A 20193-nucleotide genomic window follows, 5' to 3' on the forward strand; every position below is an offset into this window, starting at 1 on the left:
TGTATATGTTAAAAATTAGGTCCTTTCCTTCGTCATCTTCTAATCCCGTGACTAAAAAGTACTTCCACCTTCACCTTTAGTTTTGACTAGCAGTAACAATCACACAACCTAAAGGTTCGTAATCTGCCCTTTTCACCCACCCCGCTCCCACAGGAGGACAGTACATACCATCCGGGATGCCTGTCTGGCAATTCGGTAGACAGTCCATCCATTGGAGACACTTTCAAGCTGCTGCTTTATTACTGCCTTTACTTCAGCAGACAGTGCTTTCTGACTGGCTACAAAAATCACAGTGGCCAAGCTCACCTAACATCGAGCAAGAACAAAGCCAAGAAAATCGTTAACGCTATCCAATGTTATAGATAACTTTACCCAGAAGGGTGAAAAACTAATCAGAGCCTACTGAAAAAGAACAACATTTGTCTTCCTTTGACACTTACTAAATTTCCACTTTATTCCATTACTCAGAACATTGTGTATAACAGCAAATAATTAGAAACAATGTCCATTAATATGGATAAACTATGATATTAATATAATCACACAATGAAAAACTATAGAGCAGTGAAATGGATAAACCAGAAATACTCTTATCAATATAGATTCACATAAAAGAGGCAAAATGCAAAAGATTACATGTACGATAACATATAAAGTTAAAACACACAAAAAATGCTGCATATCACTTAGGATACATACTAAAGCAGTAAATATAGAACAACATGTATGGGAATGACAAATATCAGTTTTGGGGTAGTGGTTACCTATCCTGATAGGAAGGAAGATGACACCATCAGGGAGATAATAGGTGGGTACAAGTCAACTGTACTAGCAACACTTTTTTCTTAAACTAGGTGACGGAGTCAAGACCTCTCATCATATTATTCCTGATGTGTTTTTGAATATTTCGCTTCATAATTTAAAGTTGTTTTTAAAATAGTACTAACAAAAAAAAAAGGATAAAGAACATTAATTGAAAATTCCGCTTTAATGAAAAGCAGACTTGGCTACCTGCTTCTCAGTATTCCAAAGCCAACATATACAAGGATCCATACATAGTGTGATAAATGCATGATTTCCACGACCACTGCCACTTAAGACATCAGGGTAACCTTTCCTGATAGCAAAGATGAGATGGGGGCGATCTTTTACATAATGCCCCCTGCAGGATTAAACATAAAATGGGCTTGAGTAAATAATTTCATTAAGCGTTTCCCCAAGCTATATAATCAGATGACCACAAACAATAATGGAGAGGCTACTTTGAAGCTTAATTCCAATTTATGCCTATTTACCACTCAGTCTCCTCTCAGCCCTAGAGAACTTTCAAGTAAACATTATTACACAACTTCCATGCCCTCTGGTTTTTTTCTAAGCATGTACCTTTTCCAACCCCAGGATTGTACTGAAACCTAAACTGGATCCTCAACAGCTAAAGAGGTCCTGGACTGGCAAAGAGGAACTGATTTAATTCCTCTTATGGTCACTGATATCACTAGGTCATTTTACTTATATTTTTGGAAGGACAAAACAGGGTTTCGCTCATTATTTATTTGCTTTGTAGAAAAGAGGGGGGAAAAAAACCCTTCAGTTTCATTTTGTCCTTCGTAATAAAGCAAAAATATCAGATTGAAGGCTTTGGCTACACTAAGCTGATTTGACAGGGCTTAGGAAGAAAGCAGTTTTACATGTGAACTAAACAGGGCCTTCTGTATCAGAAGTGGAAACAGCAAAAAACTCCAGGTCCCCACCGTATTTTCACTTCAGCATGCTCCTGGTCTTAGCTAATTATTTTAACCTGCTGACTTCTTGGATTACTGATAACCCTCCCTAGACCAGAACCCATTCACCCACAGGAGGTTTGAAAAGTAGCTCTTTACCAGAAGCTCCTGTTGCTTGTCTGTGGCGGACCGTCCGATCACCTTGTACAGTTCCACGAGGTCACCGAGCATCCCATCGCCCAGCACGGGCAGCTGCATGGCAATGGCGGCCAGGCAGTGGCACATCAGGATGCGGGCAGTGTCCTGGGCACTGTGCAACTGAGTCAGCAAGGTCTCAACCACGGACTGGCTGAGGTGGGGCCTGCCCTGGGCCAACTTCACCATGCAGTTCAGAGCAATCTGCGTATTGAATAGAAAGTGGACTAGTGACATTTGGAAGGTATGAAGGGAAGCTTTAAAGAAAGTAACTCTCTAAAGTTACTAGGAAGAATCAAAATTGATGTGTTGGCAGGCACAAAAAACATACTGTGGTCCCACAGGCATTCTGGGGATTTGCCAATCACATGGTGCCTATTTCCTTCATCACCTCTTGATTATCAGCTTCTATTTAACAGTGCTAGCATCTTTATTATTCATCATTATAACCACATCATACCCTTTCTTAACATGCTGAAATAAGTCATGCTTTTTCTCAAACTATACCTTAAACAAGATACAGTTCTTACTTTCTCCAGTGTCTATCTAATAGCCTTTTATTTCTATCAGTCCTACTTTTCTTAATTATTTTGTGCCATCAACTATTACACTTCATGTTTAACTCCAACAATAGTCTCACTTCACCTTAAAATTTTTAACTATCTCTTAGATGATAGCTAGGTGAAAGTAGATTAAAACTAGGGCTTTTATACTGTATAAACTAATATATACTTACACATTTGTGAGCTGGGCTGCAGTAATTTCATTAGTTCTTTGTGACCTTATCAGTGTTACCTCAGATTATAAAACTTGCAAAAGTACAGGAGCTCTGTCTGTTTAACTTTGCTTTACACTATCTAGGACCATTACACATATCTATTACAACTGAATAAACACTTTCAACTTATGGCAAAATAGGACAAACTCAAATTTTTACTTCATCTATTTTTTGGAATAACAACAGTCAAAATACTAGCTTTGAAAGTGAAGATCAAGGGCAAATATTTGTTTAAGCCAGAGGCTGACAAACTCTTGCACTTGGACCAAATCCTGCCTGTTTATGTAAATAAAATTTTACCAGAACACAGTCATATCATTAACCCTTCCCTTAAAAAAACAAAAACAAAAACATTGTCCATGGCTATTTTTTCCCCTGTAATAGTAGAACTGAGTAGTTGTGACAAAGAGTGCATTGTCTGCAAAGCTTAAAATATTTCCTATCTGACCCTTTACAGAGAGACTGCCAATCCACACTTCCGGCAATGAAAACAGGTGTTATATTAAAACAGCTGACGTTCTCACCTTTAAGGTGGCTTGAGCACCTGGGCTGTCATCTTGGCTACACAGCACCAGAAGGGATTCCAGGCCAAAGACAGCATCTTGCTCCAGGGCCAAAAGGTCTAGAAGAAAAACACTGTGTTTTTAGTGGTCAAGTAGAGAAGACTACATACACACACACAGATGCACACAGAAGGAAAAACATTCCGGACCAGAAAACACAAAGCAGCTTAGCTAAGCAAAATACTAACAACAGCAAACCATGGATTGACATGGGTGTGCCAATCTTCCAAACTAGTCTAACATTATACAGGTCCATTTCTACCTAGATGCAACCTTCTCATTGAAGTGGAAATGCTTTCTAGAAATAATCCAGATCCCACTTCATCTTACTCGTGTTTTAAGTCAGATCATAAAGAAACGAACCCTTTAGATGTCTCATGTAATACCAGTACTGTATCATCTTTTCACTACCTTTGAGCTAAAATTTCTCTAAAGTTCTGTGTGTGTGTGTGTGTGTGTGTGTGTATATATATATAAAACCACATTTAGGTTAATAGTAATATATGTCAGCTTTGAGAATACAGAGCAATTTTCTGTGTTACATGGTAGATAATACTTACTACTATGCCAAAAATTGAGTTACTGAAATCAGAATGAACAAACAACTTAAATGCCTTTTGAGTTAGTGTAAGAGCTTGGCAAACAATGTCTGGTGAAGATCAAGGTGCTGGGAAAACAAAGATACTAGTCACAAGCAGTGCTGAAGCCTAGTGGCGATAAGAAGGACTGCTGATCCTTAACAAAGATCAAAATAAGCAGTGAAACAGATGAAACATACAGAATGCATTCCTGTTTTTGAACACCAGCATGAATTTCTTTAGGTCAAAAGATGTTAAGAATACAAAAAAATATATGCATTTTTTTTCTATGCACATCCTTCTTGACTAAGCAAGTCGTTTAATGCCATAGATACCAAGAGATAAACTCAGTGACAATTTAATTTACATTGCTTTGTTAATTCATTTGCCCTCTAGGTGAAACTACTGGTTACTTAAGCCTCTCAATAACTTCTATGCTTTTTCTCCCCTAAATTTTCTAGTTTTTTTTTAAACAAGTGAACAAACTGATAATCACTGGATAGTCATAAGCAGTCTCTATCCATAGCACTGCATGTGCAAAGGTAAAGAAATAGGAGGAGATGGGCAATGCTCCATAAAATCTTTCAGTTCCGCACTCCCAATCCCAAGGTCCTCATTTTGTTTTCCCAAAGAATTAAGTAATCTTGAGAAAATCTACCCTAAGAACATTCAGGAGGAGGTAACTAATAGATAAAAGCACATAGTCTAAAAACAATAAGGGATTAAAATAAGAAATACAAACGGCTCTGGTGAAACTCCAATCTAAAAGTTCATACATAGTATCAGTCTTGATCAAACTTACCTTTTTCTTGACAAGATACAGTTATATTAGTTAGGACTCTCACTCCATGAGCTGCAATGCCCCTGTTATTATGGTAACAGCACTCTTGGGCTAATTTGACTAAATCAGAGGATCTAGGGGATGAACCCACATTTCCTAAACAAGCAAAGAAAAGCAGGACAGATTTAATGAATTTACACAGTCTAAAAGCAGTTCACTTTATAGGTTTATTTTTTATCATTTTCAAGAGAAAATCTCTAACAATGAATTTCAACAAAATTTTCTACCTCTACCCTATGATCAATAAACAAAACTATTCCTTTTTCTCTTGTTCACATACTTAGAATAAGTATATGCTAAGTACTTTTGTAATGATTAAGATCTAAAATTAACATAGTACTCCCCCCCAAATATTAATAAAAATTGACTAAGAAACTCAGCAAAAGCCAAGATTGTATCTTGGGCATTCAAATGGATCCTCCTTAAAATAGAATCATTACAAGGCTTCTTGTCAGATAAAAACCTTTCATTCAAGAGAGGAGAGAAAAGAGAAACAAAAATTTTAAGTTTGCTGTTTCCACCTCAATTGTTGGCATATAGTTATACTGCAAAAGGTTTATGTAAGAATTTTTGATTTTAGAGCTAGCAAGGACTTGGAGACCTTCTGATTCAATACTATTTTTACAGAAGAAATTGAAGCCTAAAGATCTTAAGCATCTTGCCATTGAGGTCATATAAACTTGCTAGTTATGCACCAGCCTTGTGCTTTATACGGTAAGTTCTATCCTATAGTTAAAAGTCACACTTGAAATTCTGTAATAAGGTTTATGCTGTGAATGTTTTTATTTATAGCAGAGAAGCTCTCAGTTATAAATGAATGAATATCAAGAAGAATCTGAAGATTAAAGCTAATTCAGCTTCTCAGCAGGGTCTTTCATTCCTGTCTTTCTCTGCCCTGTTTATTTTTCCATGATTTCTATCAACTAAAACCTTGTCTTTTACACTGAGGGCAATCACACTTTTTGAGGTTTGATGGGGACACCATTACTAATAACAACAAGCATAAACCAAGACTACCCCAGGTAGTTTGGGACATATGGTCACTTTACTGATTTCCAGTTTAACATAAAACTACTACCATAGGTAAAGCCTCGGTGTTTTTTCAACAGGCAAAACATGTGAAAGATGAAACTATGATTTCTTTTTACAAAACAATGGAAATTGTAATTTTCTCCATTCTTTCCCTTGTACATGTAATATGGACAATGACAACTCATCTACAAATTTACAAATATGTTTTGAACTTGCTTTTTTCCTTTTTGTTTCTCATTGAGATGTCAAAGAAAACTTGGGGGGAAAAAAAAGTCCCTAAACTCACAAACCAGCATGACCTTGTTAACTTTCTGTAATACTTTAAAAAATCTTTTCCCTCATGCATACAATTACAATTTTAAAATTCATAATCAGGATAAGTAGATACTATCAATATTTTGCCTTTAAAATGTAATATTTGTGAGCATTTTTCTATGTCAATTGTTTCATGGATAAAATTATTATTTTTAGTTTTTTTTATTTAGAAATAATTTACTAAGATAAGTTTACTTGGTTCAAACAGTTCAAACAATAGTAGGAAAAAGGTAAAAAGTGAGTGAGTGAAAAGTCTTCCTCATCCACCTAAGGTTATGTTTCTTGTGTATCATTCCAAAGAGTCTACACATTTGTAAGCAAAATCCTTTCTTTTTTCCTGTTTTATACACTGCTGTGCATCCTGCTTTATTTCCCCCTAGACATTATGTCATGGAGATTATTCCATGCCATATATCCTTTTTAGTAAGCTGTACTGATTGCTATTGCAGTTATGTATCATATTTCTTTAATGAGTTCCCTACTGATGGACCTTCTTATGCTACTCCATCTCCAGTGAAGGACAGTATTCTGCTACTATATTAATGATGCTATGAATAACCATGTACATATCATTTCTCAAATGTGAGAAAAAATTTTTAGGATAAATTCCAAGAAATGGAATTTCTCTGTTTTTCACTTATAATTTTGATGAGTTCTTCCAAATTACCTATGCTGAAGTTTAACAATTTACATTCCCACCAGCAGTGAATGAGAGTAGCTTCTGATTAGCCACACCCTTGTCGACACAGCATATTATCAAACTTCTGAATCTTTGCCAATCTGATGGATTAGAAAAATATTTCGGTGTTGCTTTAATTTGCATTTTTCTTAGGTATGTGTGATACTGAACATCTTACATGCTTACGGCCCATTTGTTAGGGATAATTTAGACACACTGAATTAAAGTCTGTTTTACAAACTGTTTATCTGGTTAAACTAAAACTCTAATCAATGAAAATATACTTAAATATTTACTATTAGTTATGGAAATCATCTGACTTTAGAAAATACCTGACGTTTATTTCTTGTGAGCATTACCTAGCCTGGTTGTTTAAGTCATTTGCTTAATTCCATATACAAACTACAATTTAACAAAATTTTAAAAAAGGAGAAAGAAAATATCTAGCTGTGAAGTGCTTGAATGTTATAACCTGACACACTTACAAAGGCCTTTGGAATTAGAAAATAAAGAAAAAGAAAAGACATCTTGTATCTAGGTCAGTTTAGTATAGAAAAGAATCCCGAGGCAGAGCCCTTGGGCTCGCTTCACAGGTGTGTGACTTTGGACGTGCCACCGAAACCCTGTGAGCCTCAGTTCCAGTACTTGTAACTTCTGTGCATGCGCCTCACTTAACAGGTACTTGTACAGAGGACCTCGTATGGGAGGGCTCCTATAAACTCTAAGATAAAATTAATACTCTGCCTCCTGCTGCTCTTTCAGCGTGTGATGGCAGTCAAAGATATTAACTGCAAGCTGGAGAAGACTCCTTAAAGTCCCTTGGATAGTAAGGAGATCAAACCAATCAATTTTAACGCAACTTAACCCTGAATACTCGTTGGAAGGACTGATGCTGAAGTTCAAGCTCCAGTCTTTTGGTCATCTAATGCGAACAGCCAACTCACTGGAAAAGTCCCTGATGCTGGCAAGAGAAGCTCTTGCTTCTCAGGGCAAGAAGCTCTGAGAAGCTCTTCTCAGGGCAAGAGAAGGGGCAAGAGAGCATGAGATGTTTGGACGGCATACTGACTCAGTGGACACAAGTTTGAGCAAACTCTGGGAGACAGAGTAGGACTGGGAAGCCTACTGTGCTGCGGTCCATGGGGTTGCAAAGAGTCAGACACAACTGGGTGACTGACAACAATAAACTGAGATTGGCTGATTTACGTAGAAAAAAGAATTTATTGAGAACACAATGAGTATGAGTAGATCACTGATTTTTTTACATTGTTGATTTTTTTAAAAAGGCTGTGATAATCTCTCTCATCTCTTGTAGGCATGCCCCTTTGCAATGTAATGTTCTGTAATGTTCCAATTCCTTGCATCAGCAGGTGTTTATTTCTCCACCTATCCGGGCTTGGCCATGCGACTTGCTTTGGCCAATGAGACATTAAAAAAAATGTGCAAGCAAAAGGCTAAAAAAGTGCTCATATGTTGGTGGCTTGCCTTCTTTTGGGTGCTGTTAGAATGGCAACCCACTCCAGTATTCTTGCCTAGAGAATCCCGTGGACAGAGGAGCCTGGTGGGCTGCTGTCCACAGGGTCACAAAGAGTCAGACATGACTGACACGACTTAGCATGCATACATGCATTGGAGAAGGAAATGGCAACCCACTCCAGTATTCTTGCCTAGAGAATTCTGTGGACAGAGGAGCCTGGTGGGCTGCTGTCCATGGGGTCGCAAAGAGTCAGACATGACTGAAACAACTTAGCATGCATGTATGCATTGGAGAAGGAAATGGCAACCCACTCCAGCACTCTTGCCTGGAGAACCCCAGGGACAGAGGAGCCTGGTGGGTTGCCGTCTATGGGGTCACATAGTCGGACACGACTGAATCGACTTAGGAGCAGCAGCAGAACCCTAAGAATGTGATGTCGACAAGCCCAAGCTAGACTGCCAAGAGACACAAGGAGGAGAACCATGGTGCTTCAGGTGAAAGTCTTTCCGACCTGTAGCTGGTGAATGAGGCCATCTCAGACCATCCAGTCTGGTCAAGATGGCAGACAACTGTGGTTCCAAGCCACAGAGTTTTGATTTATTATGTAGCAATAGATAACTAATATAGAGGTACCTCACACAATTATTGAAAAGGCTGGAAAACTAAGTTCAAAAGATGGACAGGAATAAGCTGAGGCCAACCAAAGGCTATAGCCCAAACCATGCATAGAATTAGCCCAGTGAAGACATGATCACCGCCGTCACTGTTGCTTGCTGCCACGGCTTACGTTGCTGCCAAACATCCCTGCTACAGCGCACCCTGGAAACGGGATACTGCTGTGGTCATTGCTGTATCAGCAGAACGGATTCTCAGATGTCACTACTTCTTGCTGTTGCTGCCTTCCAATTTATTCTCCAGTATGCAAATGACTAGTTGAGTCCAGACCACTGTGTGCACCCTAGATGGCAGGGGCCTTGGCAATAGAGCGTCAGCTCTTTACAGCTTCCTATCAAGACTTCTATGGTGGGGAATTTCCTTTACCCAGTAAGTGAGTTTATATGCTGTGAAGCCATAAAAAAGACAAACGCATAATGCAGTTCCTTAATTAATTCAATTCAGAATAACTACCTACATGCTAGTAAAGTAATGCTCAAAATTCTCCAAGTCAGGCTTCAACAGTATGTGAACACTGAACTTCCAGATGTTCAAACTGGATTTAGAAAAGGCAGAGGAACCAGAGATCAAATTGCCAACATCTGTTGAATCATCAAAAGAGCAAGCGAGTTCCAGAAAAACATTTACTTCTGCTTTAGTGACTACGTCAAAGCCTTTGACTGTGTGGATCACAACAAACTGTGGAAAATTCTTAAAAGAGACGGGAATACCAGACCACCTGACCTGCCTCTTGAGAAATCTGTATGCAGGTCAGGAAGCAAAAGTTAGAACTGGACATAGAACAACAGACTCATTCCAAATCAGGAAAGGAGTACATCAAGGCTGTATATTGTCATCCTGCTTACTTAACTTATAGGCAGAGTACATCATGAGAAACGCTGGGCTGGAGGAAGCACAAGCTGGAATCAAGATTGCCAGGAGAAATATCAAATAACCTCAGATATGCATATGACACCACCCTTATGGCAGAAAGTGAAGAAGAACTAAAGAGCCTCTTGATGGAAGTGAAAGAGGAGAGTGAAAAAGTTGGCTTAAAGCTCAACATTCAGAAAACTAAGATCATGGCATCTGGTCCCATCACTTCATGGCAAATAGATGGGGAAACAGTGGAAACAGTGGCTGACTTTATTTTCCTGGGCTCCAAAGTAACTGCAGATGGTGGTTGCAGTCATGAAATTAAAAGACACTTACTTCTTAGAAGGAAAGTTATGACCAACCTAGACAGCATATTAAAAAGCAGAGGCATTACTTTGTCAACAAAGTCTGTCTAGTCAAAGCTACGGTTTTTCCAGTAGTCATATATAGATGTGAGAGTTGGACTATAAGGAAAGCTGAGTGCCGAAGACTGATGCTTTTGAACTGTGATGTTGGAGAAGACTCTTGAGAATCCCTTGGACTGCAAGGAGATCCAACCAGTCTATCCTAAAGAAAGTCAGTCCTGAATATTCGTTGGAAGGACTGATGTTGAAGCTGAAACTCCAATACTTTGGCTACCTGATGTGAAGAACTGACTCTTTGGAAAAGACCCTGATGTTGGGAAAGATTAAAGGCAGGAGGAGAAAGGGACAACAGAGGATGAGATGGTTGGATGGCATTACCAACTCAATGGACATGAATTTGAGTAAACTCTGGGAGTTGGTGATGGACAGGGAAGCCTGGCGTGCTGCAGTCCATGGGGCTGCAAAGAGTTGGACACGACTGAGTGACTGCACTGAACTGAACTAGAAAAGGAAGAATAGAGATCCTACAAAACGTGCATTAAAACAACAAAAACCTTTAGGCTTAAGTGTGTTATGTAAGCAAGCTCCTCATACGGCATTAATAAGGCATTTGGAGTTAAATCATCTTGAACAGGCAAGTAGGAAAGCATTATTAAACTGAGGCAAAGTTTTATTTTAATCACTTTCCAGAAGGATAACATATGCGTAAAAGGAAGCATATGACATTTGCTTTTAAAATTCACCACCACTTGGCCTTTGAAATACACTTAAATCCAAAGGGCAATTTAAGTCAGAGACATACAAAAGCAAACCAGCTATTTTAAGCACTCTAAAAAATATTGTTTCATCCACATACAATGCAAAAAAGGGCAAATCCAGAAAAACTATAGCCTTGACTTAAGATCAAGGATGCAAGATTTTATTATCTTAAGAATTAGTTAAGAAATCTTTTTTGAAGAAATTACTAACATCTAACAGTAAGAAACTGAAACCTTTCTTGATTCTAATGCTTTACGAAGGAAAGAACTTGATATATCAACATGACATGAATGAAAGATTAGCATGTTATCTGTATATTATCTCCTTTCTCCTCTTTACCTGAAGCTATGCTGAAGTAATGTTTGACGGCGATGGTCCCCGACAGCGTGCCAAGGACAGACAGCATCCCAAGTTTCAGGCTGTCATACGGAGTCTGCAGGGCACATTCACAGAGCGCCTGAAACACACGAGAGAAAGGAACACGGACGTTAAAGCATCCATGCACCTTAAGACTGTCTACTCACTGTGAATGTTCCAGCTTCTAGAAAACTCTTTCTTCCATAAGAAAATACTTCAGTCAGAGCTGCCACAGCCAAGAGGAACCTAAGGAGACATTCTAGCTACATGTAATGTTGTATCCTAGATGGATCTGGAACAACAGCAACGAAAAATGACACTGGGTAAAAGCTGAAGAAGTCAGACAGAGCATGAGCTTTGGTTAATAACAATAATGTTTCAATACTGATTCACCGATTTTTAACAAACCTACTACACTCATGTAAAGCATCAGTAACTGGGGAAACTGGCTGTGGGTATGTGGGAGTTCTCTGTACTACCTTCTCCTACAGATTTTTCTGTAAATCTGTACATGTTCTAAAAAATAAAGTCTGTTAAAAAAAGTCATGATGAACTTTTTATTAAGGTCATTATCAATTATGTACTGCTTACTCCTCACAAGCAGAAGTTCCAACATATTTACCTTATCTAAGAGATATGAATATTAGCTGAATATAAATGAATATATGTGTGTATATACATGTGTACGTTTATACACACACACACACATATATATATATATTTAAAAATACTTGAGAGTGTAGCATTCTATCTAGCTAATAAGTGAGTGGGCTGTCTCTCTGTTCTTCTCCATTTCAGGTCACTTACTCTATTCCTGACTAAGGTGCTCTGATGTATTACTAAAATCAAGATGCTAGTTTTTCTTTCACTGCAGTTAACCCTGAATACGCGCTTCTAGCATAGTGACTGTTGGCTCATCCTTAGGACTCTAACAATATATATATGGTCAAATAACTGTCCTGCTAAATTAAACTAATTCCCATTCTCTCTCATAGTTTCAGAAGATGAACAAAACTGAAAGACTAGGGAAACAAAAATTTAAATTTCATGAAGAGTTAAACAAGAAATTTAATATGACTCCAGTAAAAATGTCAACAAAATCTTGGGTGGGGGGACAACTTAGATAACCTTTATCTAAAGATCATATGGAAAAATAAAAATCAGAAAGTATGCCAAACATTCTGACAAAGTATAATGACAGACAAAACAAGCCCTATCAAACACTAAAATATATAATAAATTTGAAGAAATAAAATATATTTTTCCTACTTCATAGAAATTGAAAGAGAACTGGTCCCAGAAACAGATTCAATTACACAAAGAATTTAATATATGATAATGGTCTTTCAAATCAGAGACCAGGTAATAAACAGTTCAAGGTCAACTGGCCAGTCACCTGAAAAAAATAAAACTTGATTCTTTTTTCTTTTTTTATGGCAAATCAAAAGAAACTATAAAAGTACGAAGAGTTAACAAGGGAAAAGAAAATGTAAAATGATAATTGACAAAACTGGAAAGAAAATTCATATCATGTAAAGTCAACAAAGGTCCAATAATCTTTATATTAAAGTTCTTACTAATAGATAGGCAAATAACCCAAAAAGAAAAATCAGTAGTTCACAGAAAAAATTTATACAAATGTTTTTAAAATACGTTAAACTTCATTCATAATTTGAAAAATTTAAATTAAAATTAGAGTTGTTTTTTACCAATCTGATTGGCCAAGATTAAAATTTAATGATACGTAACACTGAAAACAGTGTGGGAAACAGGCCTGTCCCACACTGTTGACAGAAAGGAGCGTGTGTGTGCGTGCTCAGTAAGTCATGTCCAACTGTGTGTGACCCTGTGGACTGCAGCCACTGGGCTCCTTGTCTATGGGACTTCCTAGGCAAGAAGACTGGACTGAGTTGCCATTTCCTACTCCAGGGGATCTTAATGACCCAGGGATCGAATCCCCACCTCCTGCATTGGCAGGCAGTTTCTTTACCACTGAGCCACCTGGAAAGCCCTGATACAAAGGAAAAGGGTGTAAACCTCATCGACTGGCAACTGGCATTAAATACAAAACATTTTCGAGCCCTTAAATTCCTCTTTTGGAAATTTATGTTCACAAAGGCAACTTTTCTTTTAAACAAACTAGTCAGTGTAGCAATATAAACAGCAGCAGTAAAAATACTGGCAGCAACTCTAACTTCCATTGATGGAGTACTGGGAATAAAGAGAGAATACTACACAGCTGGTAAAAGAATACAGTAGATCCGTGTGCTAATACTACACAGCTGGTAAAAGAATACAGTAGATCCGTGTGCTAATACTACACAGCTGGTAAAAGAATACAGTAGATCCGTGTGCTAATATGAGATGTTCTCCAAGATATACTCTTAAGTGATAAAAAATTCTTAACCTGCATAGAGTATTATTTTCCTTTGTACAGAAAAAAGATGGGACACACACATGCTTGCAAGTGGATAAAGAAATTCAGGAAGGATACCTAAGAAACTAGTAACAGTGATCATCTCTACAGAGGACACCTGAGGGAAGAGAGGGAAGACACTTATATATTGCTCACTGTGCACCTATGAACTGCTTTTTTAAAATACATACATCATGTGCATGTAATACTTTTTCAATTGAAAGAAAAACTTAGTTAATAACAAAAACACCATCAGCAGCAAACACTACTGTCGAAAGCATGGAAATGGACTTGAAACACAAAGTAGGTTTTTGGTAATGGAAGGGAAGACAGTGTAGGTAATACAAAGAAGAACTGCGGCAATAAGGCCAGCATATAAAATGCTTATTTGTGGTAAGAGGAGATGTAGCCAAAAGGGATGAAAGCTAAGACAGAGAAATAATGGGTAGGGAAGATTAGGCCAGATTAGAGGGCTCTGAAAGTTAGGCAGGATAATTTAAACAGGATGAGAGAGAAAAAATGAAGCCACTGGAGAGGAATAACGTCATCTAAAGTGTTGGGAAGATTATTCTGGCAATGGTAAACAGAACAAGGTAACAAATAAAGTTGAGAGTTAAGGAGCCATCCTGTAGTTTGTGGCAGTAATTCATCCACTGGTGATGGCCTGAGCCAGAACCCAGTGGCAGGAGTGGAGAACAGAGGATGAATATGAGAGACACTTGGAAGGAGACTGTACATGAGGGAATGAACAAGAAGGATTCAATTGTTATTACATTTCAAAACTGATGACCAGAGAATGTTGGTTCCATTTACAAAGACTAAGAATTTATGTGGATAAATGACTGTTTGAGTAAGAACAGAAAATAGGAGGAGATTTGAAACCCAAAAAGCAATATCTACCAGGTATTTGGAATCTGAGATGAAGCAGATTTTTAACTGGAAGACTTGCATTAGAATTCTGGCTCTGCCACTTACCATCTCCATGATCTGAGCCAATAATTGAAATCTTTGAGTCTCAACTTCTTTGTCTGTAAAATGGGGGTAAAGATTTACACAGAATTTATACATCTCTGGAAAAAAATATAAGAAATTAGACACTGGTTGCCACCGGGCAAAGGAGCTGAGTGGGTGGCAGAAAGGTGGGAAATATTTTACTATATATATACCTTTTGCTTCTGCTGTGTGCTGTGCTCAGTCATGCCTGACTCTTTGCAATCCCATGGACTGTAGCCTGCCAGGCTCCTCTGTCCATGAGTTGCCATTTTTCCCCAGAGGATCTTGCAGACCCAGGGATCAAACTTGCGTCTCCTGCATCTCCTACACTGGCAGGTAAATTCTTTATCACTAGCACCACCTGGGAAGTCCAGATAGCCTTTTAGAGCATCTGAATTTTGACACATGAGTGTACTGGCATTAAAAGAAAGGAAGTGAAATTTAAAATATAAGAGGAGGTGACATACATCATCTGTGAGATCAAACAGCTACCAAGAGACAAAAAAAGCACTCACCACCTCTTTAAGCTACTGTGCTGGAGAGCAACTGAGCGCAGGTAAGTGGACTCAATTGTTAGAAGATGAACCAGCTGAGGTTAGGGAAGCTCTCAGAGGGGCAGAGAATAAATGGAAGAAAGCATGTAGACGGAACTCAACTCAAAAACTTCAACTCTGAGGAAAGGGAGCAGTGAAGAATCCCAAGAAGGTGCAGTTCATAGAGTGGGAAGAGCAAGTGAGGACAGTGAGGCCCAAAGAAGCCAAGAGAAGGGAGAGGCTGACAGTGTCATATGGACCAAAAGGAAAGATGGGAAAGGCAGAAAAAGGCTCTGGGTTTAGCAATAAGAAGAACACTGGTGATCTTTTAATTAACTAAGCAAAAGAATAAGGGGACAGAATTATATCCAAGTGTGTTACAGACAGAGTAGGGGATGAATCAGTACAGGCTGATAGAGATGCTGCTTTGAAGTTCAAAAGAAAGCTTTTTTAAAAAATGGTGATTGTTATTAGGTAAACACAGTTATAACTTATTTATTCAAATACTGAGACCACTTCCACTTATCTACTTTTTATTGCCTAAACTGGTTTGCCTTGTACTGTTTGTATCTAGGAATAAAATTCTCAATCAAATAGCCCCAGAGATTATGTCCTGTATTTACACATATTCAAAATTATGTATTATGATGTGCTCTATGTATAATAGAACAATTAACCTTTTGGAATAATCATGAAGGTAAGAGAGACATATTATGTAAGATGATACTAAAAGTTTTAAAGAAGAAAAAATTATCATTTAAAAAATTGAACAAAACATTAGAAAATCTTTTTGGAATTATTTACAACGTCATCTTCTAATTAGTGTCACGTTGCACCATACTGGATATCTAAAATGCTATCTGTAATGACACGCTGGTCTTAAAGGTCCGATTAATTCAAAGTAGTGATTTACTGGGCTCATCAAAGCTCCCTAGAGATAGCACATCAGTCATATTTCAATGATAAACTCCGGTTCAAGTTTCTGTTTCAAGGATGTTATCTATTACAAAATTGTTCTTACCAGGACCGTTTTTCATATCAACCAAAAGGAAAAATCTAACTCTTCAAATGAAGGCCCCCTTTCTCACACACCACCACTGTTACTGTCACTGATTATCTGGTCTGAATTGCTCTCTCTCTAGGCTGGTTTAACTCACTGCTCAAAGGAGGCTCTGTCCTGATTCACTGTTTTCTGGGTCAGCTCCTGAGTGGGGGCTTCTCCTAGTCTCTGGAATGGGACTGGCCACCAGGGATGTGTTCTAGAAAAGCATGCCAAACAGTTTATAATGCTTAAAGAAAAATGTCACGTTAAAAATACTCTATGAAGGGGATTAAGAGGTACAAACTTCCAGTCATTTAAAAAAAAAAGTCACGGCACGCGATGTACAGCATAAGAAATCTGGTCAATATATTAGAGTAACTCTGAATGAGGACAAATGGTTACCAGATTTACTGTGATGATCCTTTCATAAAGTATTTGAATGTTGAATCACTGTGATACATCTGAAACTAACATGACATTGCATCCCAACTACACTTCAATTAAAAATAAAAGCACTGTGTCAAAGACACTGTTGTTCAGTCGCTCAGCTGTGCCCCACTCTTTGCAACCCCACGGGCTGCAGCACGCCAGGCTTCCCTGGCCCCCCTCCCTCCCGATCACACGTGCAGTCCATGGGGTTGCCAAGAGTGGGCCACAACTGAGCAACCAACACTTTCACTTTTCACATGGCAGAGATAAACATGATATTGTAAAGCAATTATCCTCCAATTAAAAATAAATTTTTAAAAAATCCACAGAAAAATATAAACATGTGAAAAACTATCTTTGTTCCTATGAAATTACTTTTGACAACCTTAACAAGAATACAGTATTCTTGGGCCTTGATTTTAAGCTCTTCCTTCCTTCAGCTTTTTAAAACATTCAGAATGGAGGTACTTCTTTTAAAGCTGGAATATTTGATTACAGGTGAAAATTATAATACCTACCAACACACCAGTAAAAGTAGCAATAAAATAGACTCAATTTGCATTGGAAATGCCAAAACTCAAAAATCAATCACTAGAGCTAAGACTGGCTGAGAGGAAGAAAAGAAGGAAAGAATGAAGAAGGAAGAGGGAGACCTAGAAGAAAAATAATTATTCTTGGTGACTGAGAGCAAAATTCAAATTCTAAATCAAGCTATTACTCTGTAAAGAGTAAATCATTAGAACATTCTCCTGCTCTATTTTAATATTTTCAAAAAATACATCACACTTTGAAAAAAATGATCATTTGATCATACCCATTTAAGTAAAATCCATTTAATTAAAATTAAGTTTCAAGAAAAATTTCTTTGTGGGAGAGACAAACATTCAAAAATACATATTTTCAATTAAAAACAACTAATGAAAAAAGCCACAAGAAAGAGATAAATCAGAACAAAAAACTCCAGAGAACATGGGGTGTACTGAAGAAATACTAGTGAGCTGTGAAATCAACAAAACAATTAACACTTAAGTGACCACTCATGTGGTTGTGAAGTTCAATGAAAATATTACGAAAAAATTTACTACAAAAAAGAAATTGCATAGTATTAAAGGAAAAAACAGTAACTGGTAATTAAATTCCAGATTTTCTTAACACAAATGGGAAGGGGAGGAAATGAAGGGAAGTAGAAAAGAGTATTTAAGCCTGCCAAAATTTGCAACATATCAACCACCATACTTTTCATTCTGAATAGAGATACACAAGTTCTTATATTAATATATTAAGTATAGAGGTAGGCAGAATAAGAATACTGTTTAATTACCATGACAAAGTCTAATTCTCTAGAGAATAAAGGAACAAAGGAAACCTGATCAAAATAACAAAGGAAAGTAATGAAACGAAACAAAAAGGACATGTTATAAACAGTCTAAAATAAGAAGAAAGAAGTAAAAAAAACCTGTTACATCAATAACTGTAAATAAGACATGTTATACTACTAAAAGATTCAGATTAAGTCCAAAGAGGTAAATCTGACTATATAGATTTCATACGGATTTATACTGAAATAAATGTTAATAATATATAATATTAATACATAATACATATATATTATATACTTATCTATATTATCTAATATATTACATTATATAGAAAATATACCTTCTTTTCAAATTCTATGAAGTGTTTATAAAAAGTGACCCTACACTGGGCTGCAAAGAAACTTTAAAATTAGGAATTAATAATGGACATGAGTTTAAGTAAACTCCAGGAGTTGGTGATGGACAGGGAGGCCTGGCATGCTGCAGTCCATGGGGTCGCGGAGTCAGACACAACTGAGTGACTGAACTGAACAAGAGGTTAGCTGCCGGAGCCTGCCGGCAAAAGAACTGGTCGAGAACGCAATTACCAGAGTACCTGAGAAAAATAAGACTTAGACAGACTTAGAAAGATGGGGTTGAGAGGGACAGAGTCCGCTTGCGTCTGACTCTGCCAACTTTATTGAAGAATACCACACCTATATATATGCTAACAGGAGTTACTAATAGATTAAAGGTTTGCATATGTGCAGAGCTACAGGCACAGATGTTTTAAATTCCTCCACTTAAGATCAGTAAAGCATCACCCTAGCGCCCAACATGATTAAGATCAATAGAACATTAACTAGATAGAAAACAGGCTTCAATCATGACAAGTTTATCAGCACCAGGAAAACAGGTGAAAGATCGCTACAGCAATTTCCTTGAGGGAGGTGAGAAAGGCCAACCTGTGCTTTAATAAATCAGGGGTGGCGGGACAGAGAGGGACCTCTTGATCTCTCTCAGAGCCAAGAAGGAGCCTGAGCAGTCAGGCTGGCTCCCCGCAGTTAGCAACAACAAAAATTCTATTAACAAATATAAAAAGCTTATCACTTTAAAAACAGAAACTTCCAGTTTTAAGAAAAATAAGTACTAGGGGTATAACAACATGGTGACTGTAGTTAACACTGCTGTTTGACACAAGAAAACTGTTGGAGCAAACCCTAAGAGTTACCCTCACAAGCAAAAAAATTTTTTTTGTTTTTCTTTTTACCTATATGAGACAATGGATGCAAACCAAAACTAATCCCATTGCCAAAGGGGAAATTAAAATGGCTCTCAAGGAAATTAAAAAATGAAATGATTTAAAATACAGTCAACCTTCAGTATCTGCAGGGGTTTGAAGACTCCCTGCGCTGCTGTGGATACCAAAGTCTTCAGATGCTCAAGTCCCTTCTCTAAAGTGGTGTGTTTGCATGTAAGCTGCATGTGCACATCTTCCCATATATTTTACATCATCTTTCAATTACTTACAAAACCTAATACAATGTAAATGCTATGTGAATAGTTGCTGGCAAATTTGCAGGTGGCACATTCAAGTTTTGCTTTGGGGGACTTTCTGGGTTTTTTTTAATACTTTTTTGAGTCTGGGGTTGGTTGAATCTGTAGATGTGGAACCTGAGGATATAACCAAAAACCATGAGATACCTAGGAATATCATACAGAATATGTACAAAATTTGTATGCTGAAAACTAAACACCACTGATGAGAAACAGAGGAAGCTCTACATAAATGGAGAGATGTGCCATGTTCAGAGATCAGAAAACTCAATACTATTAAGACGTCAGCTCTCTCCAAGTTGATCTGTAGATGCAAATACCGAACAGAATTCTAGCAGACAAACTGACAAGTTGATTCAAGGAAAGGCAAGGAAAGGCAAAAGACCTACAACTTTCAAAATAATGAAGAAATACAAAGGTTAGAGGACCCACACCACCCGATTCCAAGACTTACAGATTTCAAGCTACAGAAATCAGAATTGTGTGCTACTGGCTTAAGCACACATACATGGACCAAAGGAACAGACTGGAATCCAGAAATAGACCTACACAGATAAGGTCAACTGAGTTTCAACAAAGATGCTGAGGTAACTCAAAGAGAAAGCACAGTCTTTTCAAAAACTTGTGCTGGAACACACAGCTATCCAAACACATCTTGATTCCTACCTTGCACCATATACGATGAAAAGTGAAAGTGTTAGTTGCTCAATAATGTCTGACTCTGCGACCCATGGACTA

At 37.6% G+C, this 20193-nt stretch overlaps 1 protein-coding gene across 1 annotated transcript in view; it reads right to left on the reverse strand.

Moving 5' to 3' along the window:
* The window catches only part of INTS7 (integrator complex subunit 7), an 82570-nt gene that overhangs the window by 28516 nt on the left and 33861 nt on the right, over positions 1-20193 (reverse strand). The window contains 5 exon segments of the mRNA XM_020910347.2: positions 169-306; positions 1881-2120; positions 3219-3316; positions 4638-4772; positions 11170-11287. Of these exon segments, the coding sequence (XP_020766006.1) occupies positions 169-306; positions 1881-2120; positions 3219-3316; positions 4638-4772; positions 11170-11287 (729 nt within the window).

Source organism: Odocoileus virginianus, chromosome 11 (assembly GCF_023699985.2).
Source record: "Odocoileus virginianus isolate 20LAN1187 ecotype Illinois chromosome 11, Ovbor_1.2, whole genome shotgun sequence".
Lineage (NCBI taxonomy): Eukaryota > Metazoa > Chordata > Mammalia > Artiodactyla > Cervidae > Odocoileus > Odocoileus virginianus.